The 8421-nt window shown below is 53.7% G+C and overlaps 2 protein-coding genes across 2 annotated transcripts; both read left to right on the forward strand.

The window, feature by feature from the left end:
• Positions 1–358: 358 nt before the first annotated feature.
• On the forward strand, positions 359–1356 carry ACO1O0_008169 (uncharacterized protein; the record flags this gene model as incomplete). The annotated part of the gene is made up of 3 exons (XM_083197535.1): positions 359–709; positions 770–1017; positions 1077–1356. The coding sequence occupies 3 exons, from the start codon at positions 359–361 to the stop codon at positions 1354–1356; spliced, it is 879 nt and encodes a 292-aa protein (XP_083047003.1).
• A 996-nt stretch (positions 1357–2352) lies between these two features.
• Positions 2353–7898, forward strand: YCF1 (ATP-binding cassette glutathione S-conjugate transporter YCF1; the record flags this gene model as incomplete). The annotated part of the gene is made up of 9 exons (XM_083197536.1): positions 2353–2658; positions 2723–3532; positions 3583–4198; positions 4249–5502; positions 5565–5725; positions 5779–5882; positions 5936–6927; positions 7035–7103; positions 7573–7898. The coding sequence occupies 9 exons, from the start codon at positions 2353–2355 to the stop codon at positions 7896–7898; spliced, it is 4638 nt and encodes a 1545-aa protein (XP_083047004.1).
• Positions 7899–8421: the final 523 nt, after the last annotated feature.

Raw genomic sequence — 8421 nt, forward strand, 5'->3', positions numbered from 1 at the left:
ATCAGCGGTGCTGATATTCGCACTGTAGTTTAAACAGTATTTACAGCGGGACTCATGTCCAAAATGGCAAGCTCTTTAGCGCCCTTTGACTAGGTCCATTCACTAGACGGAGCTCACTTCCATTCTCCCACACTGTACGTTCGTACTCCGTACACACTGTTCTCTGAGCGAGCGTCTGTTCTGCCAAACCTTCAGCACCGTCATCCAGGTTGACATCATTCGCTTAATGCAGCTCAAGTTCAACCCAATACTTGACCACCGCCCAACTCAAAGCCTCAGGATTCGGCACACCTATACTTTTCAATGCTTTCTAGAAATCGTTCTATTTTTCTTTCTACTAGGTAATCCAAGCGTTACCATGCCGAAAGTCGAGCCATTTCCGGTGACGGTTCACCCGTTCCCCTCACCGACAAAGAGAAACTGCGCTTATGAGTTGGGCAACACCTCAGCAAAGAATGCTGTCGTCTTCATCGGCGGTCTCACAGATGGACCTCATACTGTACCCTACATCTGGACCGTAGCAAAGCATCTCGAGAATTCCAACAGCCTCGATTACTCCGTGTTCGAAATCCGTATGCGGAGCTCATTTCTTGGCTTCGGCACCTCGAGCTTGGCGAACGACGTTGAGGACATATCGGCCTTGGTGAAGTACCTCCGTACCCGGGGAAAGGAGAGGATTGTGCTCTTTGGCCATTCCACGGGCTGCCAGGTACGCTGTCCGACCATCATGTGGTAACGACTTGGATACGGCTGCTCATAACGCTACCAGGACTGCATGGAGTACACCAACTACCCCAAGCATCATGCCGAACCCGTTGACGGATTTGTTCTGCAAGCTCCCGTCTCGGATCGAGAAGGCCTCGATGATATGGCCCCTAACTGGCGGGAGTCCCTACAAGTCGCCAACCAGATGATTGCTGAGGGAAAGTCAGATTGGTGTATGCCCAAGGACCTCGTCCCTAGCATGATCGAAGGGCCAGCGTCTGCTTACAGGCTATGGTCTCTAGTCGCAAAGGAGTGCGTGAATATATCCCAGCCTCGGGCTTACCCATAAGCGTTGTTAACATTTATATCAGCGGCGACGACGACTATTTTTCGTCGGACCTGGAGGATGATAAAGTGAAGCGATACTGGGGCAGATTCCATAAACCTGTCCTGGTGCTACACTCGGGAAAAGATGAGTTTGTTCCTAAAAGTATCGACCAAGAGGCTTTGAACAAGAGGTACCGAGACGCGAATCCCATGGTCAGCTCACTCTCTGGCCTGATCCCCAACACAGGCCATACCGTGGAAGAGGATGAGGCCAGGGGGTGGTTGGCTGTGAGGGTTGGCAAGTTCCTGGAGACTTTGCAATGAGTAATAGGTGGGAAAGGTAGGGTGTTGGAGATAAATTGTGACAAAGCATAATGCAGGATGGTTAGAGGATCGGTCTGACTCACGTAGTTCCTGACGTGCATGTCATTACGAAGCACATTTCGATAGGTCTAAGAAGACGAAGATGATACTTGTGGTCAGCGCGGCTTAAGACACCCACATGTTTTAAGACTTGGGCTCGGGAACTATTAGTACATCGTCGGAATTCCGAGAGAAACATAAGAGTATCCTATGTGGCACTTGGACGGCAACGGACTAGTTGATTACGAGTAACTCCGTGCCTCGTAATTGTCGCATTTATCGGTTAAGATGAAACTAGTCCAGGCGAGAACGTGCAGGGTAGGGCGGGATGCAAGCGTGAGATGCACGATGCAAATCTTCGAAGAACTGCAGCAGTGTGTCTGCAGAACCTGATCAAGGTGGGGCACACGGCCGGGAAGGTAAGCAGCCCCGCTTTCGAGGTCCGATAAGACCGACGTCCCGGGCTTGGCGCAGGCAGAATTGGAGCTCGTCATAGGCTCGCCCAGCGAACTCCAGTGTCTTGCCTGGGTGGGTATAGGCGGTGGGTAATAGCGGGATGCTTGCCTCACCGTCACCGACCACGGCGCAACGCCATCATGGATTCATGGGCCCCAGCTAGGCTACTAGGCTGACAAAGCACAAACTTTCCCCAGCAGTCACAGCCGCAGCCATCGTTCCGCACCGCCCATGCAGTTGCAGGCGGAATTCCACCCTTCCCAAGTTCCAATATTAAATCCCGTCTGGCTTTCTCTGCGCCGACACCTCTGGATTGCCTCATCCTCTTCCCCCTTCGCGTCACCATACACCGGTGACAACCCTCCCAAACTGCGATCTCGGCCTGTCAACTTGGTGAAGTTGGAAACCTCCCCACCCACACCCGCAGCACTCCCATCTGCTCTAGTATGACGTGACGGCCGTGAAAATCGACACTCCGCTCGACACGGGACGCTCTCGATCATGGAACCCTACAGCGACCAAAAGGTGCTGCTGAGCACTGGCTCCTTCTCGGGCATCCGGCCGCTGGGAGACCTCGGAAGCAACTATCTCGCCGCCTCGACCACCTACAGACAGCCGCTCTGCGGCAACAAGGAGGGTTGGGGACCGCTGAGCCCTTATCGATACGACTTTACGCCCTGCTTCATCGATGTCTGGATTGCTATCGTTGCCGTCGGCGGCCTGTTTCTGGGCCTGGGCGCCGTGTGGCTGCTGAGGAAGCAGAAGCCCATCGCAACGACCAAGAACTTCCACTTCTGGCTCAAGCAGGTAATTTGGGGCCTACTGCGTCGGGAACTATGTAAACGACGGAGCTGACACTTTGGACCTCCAGACTCTCCTCGCCGCCGTCATTGCCGATGTCCTTGCACAGCTCGTCATACAAATCATCAACTTTGGATCCATCGCGATTGGCGACTTCCGGGTTTGGACGACTGTCCTGACGATTGCCTCTCTGCTTATCATCTTCTCAATCCAATGGCTCGAACACTTCAGAATCAGACATGCCCATGGCGTCCCTCTCTTCTACTGGCTGCTGCTCATCATCGCCTCCGCCGTCAAGCTGCGATCCCTCGTCTCCCAGCAACTCTATATCAAGAACGTGGCCTATTTTGTCGTCTACTGTGTGGGCTTCGGTCTTGCTGTGGCCGCGTTTCTCGCCGAGTGGCTCTGGCCGCGCGATCTGGGACACGATGGATATAATGCGATCGAGGAGGAGGAGGAATGTCCCTATGAATACGCTACCGTATTCTCACGACTGACATTCGATTGGATGACTCCGCTGATGAAGCGCGGTTACAAAGTCTTCCTTACCGAGAACGATCTTTGGGGCCTTGCCAAGCCGGATCAGACAAAGAACACCGGAGCTGGCTTTAAGAATGCCTGGGAAAGGGAGCTGAAGAACCGCCCCCAGTCCCCGTCCCTGTGGATCGTTCTTTTCCGGGCGTATGGTGGGCCGTACGTGGTCGCGGCCTTCTACAAAATTGGAAACGACATTTCCCAGTATATCCAACCACAGCTACTTCGACTCTTGATTGCTTTCGTTGCCTCGTACCACAATGGTGCGACCCCGCAACCCGTCGTCAAGGGCGTAGCCATTGCACTGGCCATGTTCTCCTGTGCTGTCTTTCAAACTACCATGATTGTAAGTAGCCCCAAGCTTTTTAAACAAATTCGGCATCTCACCTGTTCTAGCACCAATACTTCCAGCGCGCCTTTGAGACAGGCATGCGTATCAAGGGAGGCCTTGCGTCGGCAATCTATCGCAAGTCGTTGAAGCTGTCGAATGAGGGGCGATCCAACAAGACGACGGGAGATATCGTCAACTACATGGCTGTCGATGCCCAGAGACTCCAGGACCTTACTCAGTTTCTCCAGCAGGCTTGGTCAGCGCCTTTCCAGATCGTCATTTGCATGGTCTCTCTCTACAACTTGGTGGGGTGGTCTATGATGGCCGGCATAGTGGTTATGATTATTATGATGCCCATCCAGGGATTTACTGCTAAGCTCATGAAGAAGATGCAGAAGAGCCAAATGAAGAATAAGGACGCGAGGAGCCGCTTGATCAACGAAATTATTAACAACATGAAGTCTATCAAGCTCTATGCCTGGGGGGCTGCCTTCATGAACAAACTCAACTACGTGCGAAACGAGCAGGAACTGAAGAATTTGCGCAAGATTGGAGCCACGCAGGCTGTGGCCAACTTTACCTGGTCGACTGCCCCATTCTTCGTCTCCTGCTCCACCTTCACTGTCTTTGTTCTTACGCAAGATCGTCCCCTGACGACTGATATTGTCTTCCCCTGTCTCGGTGAGTTTCCTCCCGTGGCCCGTGACACATTTAGTACTGACTCATTTTAGCCCTGTTCAACCTCCTGACATTTCCCCTCGCGGTTCTTCCCATGGTCATTACGGCCATCGTGGAAGCTACCGTGGCTGTGGGTCGTGTCACCGACTTCCTCACAGCTGAAGAACTGCAGTCCGACGCGGTCACTATTGAGCCCGCACCTCAGGAGATGGGCGAGGAAACCGTTGCTATTCGTGACGGCACTTTCTCGTGGAACCGTCATGAGGACAGGAAAGCCCTAAAGGACATCAACTTTACGGCCTACAAGGGCGAACTTTCGTGCATTGTTGGCCGTGTCGGCGCTGGCAAATCCTCTTTGCTCCAGAGTATGCTCGGAGATCTTTACAAGGAGAAGGGATCTGCTGTAGTCCGAGGGACCGTGGCATACGCATCTCAGCAGACCTGGATTTTGAACGCTACCGTCAAGGAGAACATTGTGTTTGGTTACCGATACGACTCGGAATTCTATGAGCGCACAATCAAGGCCTGTGCTCTTCAGGATGACTTCGCGCAGCTGCCGGATGGCGATGAGACCGTCGTCGGTGAGCGAGGCATTTCGCTGAGTGGCGGCCAGAAGGCTCGCGTGTCCCTGGCCCGGGCTGTCTATGCTCGCGCAGATATCTACCTTTTGGATGACGTTCTCTCGGCGGTTGATTCTCATGTAGGCAAGCATATCATGGAGGAAGTTCTTGGTCCACGGGGACTGCTCTCCACAAAGACTCGAATTCTGGCCACCAATGCCATTGCGGTCCTTCAGCAGGCGAGCTTTATCACCCTCCTGAAAGATGGTGAAGTTGTCGAGAGGGGGACCTACAGAGAGCTATCTGCTATGAGGGGAATGGTGGCGGACATGCTGCGAACTGCAGGGCAAGATTCGAGTAGTGCTTCTGGAAGCTCTAGTGGTGTCGCAAGCGAGACCTCGACCGTCATCGAGCCTGATTCCACCCAAACAAAGGAAGAGATCGAGGAGAGCCAAGAACGTGTTCCCGAGATGGCGCCCATCAAGACGGGCGCTTCCGTCGTGGACAAGGGCCGGTCCAGCAGCATGGCGACCCTGCGACGTGCAAGCACCGCCAGCTTTAGGGGACCTCGAGGCAAGCTCACCGACGAGGAGGTGGCCGGTAACTCTAGAACGAGGCAGAAGAAGGAGTTTGTCGAGCAGGGCAAGGTTAAGTGGTCCGTTTACGGAGAGTACGCGCGTGAGAACAACCTTATTGCCGTAGGTCTCTACTTGTTTACCCTGCTTGCTTCGCAAACGGCCAACATGGGTAAGTTGCATGATCCCACATCCTCGAAAGGCGAAGCGCGTCCATACTGACGACGTGTTTAGGTGGCTCCGTATGGCTCAAGGAATGGTCCGAGTCCAACCAAGAGAGCGGCCAGAACAAGAACATTGGCATGTTCATCGGAATTTATTTTGCCTTTGGCATCGGATCGTCTCTCTTGACAGTCATTCAGACTCTCGTTCTCTGGATCTTCTGCTCCATTGAGGTATGTGCAAATCACCCGAGAGCGAGAGAAGATGGCAATATTGACCATAGTAGGCGTCTCGCAAACTCCATGAGCGTATGGCCAATGCCATCTTTAGGTCACCCATGTCGTTCTTCGACACTACGCCGACTGGTAGAATCCTCAACCGCTTTTCTAGGTAAGCATGCTCATATAACACACGATTTGAGCTGATGCTGACTTGCGCACTAGTGACATCTACAAGATCGACGAAGTTTTGGCTCGGACCTTCAACCAACTGTTTGTCAATGCTGCCAAGTCGACTTTCACCCTGGTCATCATTTCGGTCTCTGCGCCTGGCTTCGTTGCCTTGATCATCCCTCTAGGTCTCATGTACTACTGGATCCAGAGATACTACCTTCGGACCTCCCGAGAGCTCAAGCGCTTGGATAGCGTCACCCGTAGCCCTATATACGCTCATTTCCAGGAGTCGCTGGGGGGCGTGTCGACTATCCGTGCGTACAGGCAGCAGGGGAGGTTTGAACTCGAGAATGAGTGGCGTGTGGACTCTAACCTCAAGGCCTACTTCCCTTCCATCAGCGCCAACCGATGGCTTGCCGTCCGTCTCGAGTTCATTGGGGCAGTGGTTATTCTTGCCGCTGCAACCTTCCCCGTAATTGCGGTGGCCAAGAACGGGGCAAAGGGACCGAGCCCTGGCCTCGTCGGTCTCTCCATGTCCTACGCTTTGCAGATCACCACTGCCCTGAACTGGATTGTCCGTCAGACTGTCGAGGTGGAAACCAATATTGTGTCAGTCGAGCGTGTTCTGGAATACGCTAGGCTGCCGAGCGAGGCCCCTGAAATCATCCCCAACAGGAGGCCGCCTGTGGCGTGGCCTGCCAAAGGCGAGCTGGAGTTTATCAACTACAGCACCCGCTACCGCGAGGGCCTGGATCTGGTTCTCAAGAACGTCAACCTGGACATCAAGTCCCATGAGAAGATTGGCGTCGTTGGCCGCACTGGCGCGGGCAAATCCTCCCTGACTCTGGCCCTCTTCCGGTTGATTGAACCAGTGACGGGGCACATCGACATAGACAACTTGGACACATCTACCATCGGTCTCCTCGACCTTCGGCGAAGACTCGCCATCATCCCCCAGGACGCCGCCCTATTCGAGGGCACGGTGAGGGATAACCTGGACCCCTCTCACGTACATGATGACACAGAGCTTTGGAGTGTGCTTGGTGAGTAACACAGCCTGATATCATATCATAGTGATAGCCGGGCCGTCTCTACGGCCGACTGGCCTCTCCCCGTACTCAGATGGACATGATCTAATGAGGCCCTGCAGACCATGCCCGACTCAAAGACCACGTTGCCAGTATGGATGGTGGGCTCGAGGCGAAACTTAACGAAGGAGGTAAGTCACAGGAAGGGTTGTCTTTGTTGCACCCCCATCACGATCGATTTTCGTCGTCTTCTTTAGAAAGTTGTGCCATCATGGAATGTCGGATTCCTAGAATGTTTGGGCCATCGACGGTTGTACGAAGCTTCGAGTGTGGTTGTACAAGATGACGCTGTGGGCCAAGTGAAGGCTTCACTCTGCAGCATCACTGTGCAACATCGTTGTGCAGGGTGTGCGTCGAGGCCCTTCTATCACTTCTCACATGCTTACATCGACGAGTACGGAACTGCATGCAGGATCGCTTCGCACCCCTCGAGCCCGCGTCTCTCGTATCCCGATGCGGTAGCCCGATGGGGGTCGCAAGTGCAATGGCCCCTTGATGCTATCGATATACTGCTGCCTATCATGCATTTTTATCGAGGGCGCATGAATCCATCGCCAATGCCTTCTCTTATTGGGCTTGTACTAATTGCTGGTGTTACAGGCTCCAACCTTTCGCAAGGTCAGCGACAGCTCGTCAATCTTGCTCGTGCTATGCTCACGCCATCCAACATCCTCGTTCTGGATGAGGCAACGGCCGCCGTGGATGTCGAGACGGACGCCATGCTTCAGCGCACACTGCGATCGCCGCTCTTCGCCAACCGCACCATCATCACTGTCGCTCACCGTCTCAACACCATCCTCGACAGCGATCGCGTCGTTGTTCTGGACAAGGGTGAGGTTGCCGAGTTTGACACACCCGCCGCTCTCTTTAAGAAGCAGGGCCTGTTCTACAACCTCGTGAAACAGGCTGGCCTCGAGGTCGAGTAGGCATGTATAGAAACTACGGTCTGACCGGACGATGCTGTGCCATCGTGGACTATGTGAATTGAAGAGCGAAAATTGGTGTTGCTGGGTTGGATCACAACGATGCACTGGACAGAGACGGGATATATAGAGAACTTGATACACACTTGGGGTGATTGATACCTGTGTACATAAAATGGGGATGATTACTACACCGTAGGTAGTTATTATTATTCATGGCGTTGGAGTAAGGTTCGACCAAAGTACAGCCCGTTGAACACTGCCTATTACCTAACTCCAAGGCTTCCCAATCTCTCGACTGCGCAGAGACAAATGATCCAAGAGGAGTAGGGGTACGGGCGCGGAGAATCTTCCTGGGGGGCTTCCTGTACCTGTACCGTGGCCTCCGCCGAGTTCCATCATACGTCACGCGTAGGAGCTGTCTTACAGTAGCTACACCGAAAGTTGCAAAGTTCCTTTTCCAAATCTTCGATGGCAAACCCGCCCGGTCCCCTCACAAGCATGCGCCCCCCGGAGCCAAAAAGCC

The sequence above is a fragment of the Amphichorda felina genome (genome assembly GCF_050947745.1).
Source record: "Amphichorda felina strain 45539 chromosome Unknown scaffold_8, whole genome shotgun sequence".
NCBI lineage: Eukaryota > Fungi > Ascomycota > Sordariomycetes > Hypocreales > Bionectriaceae > Amphichorda > Amphichorda felina.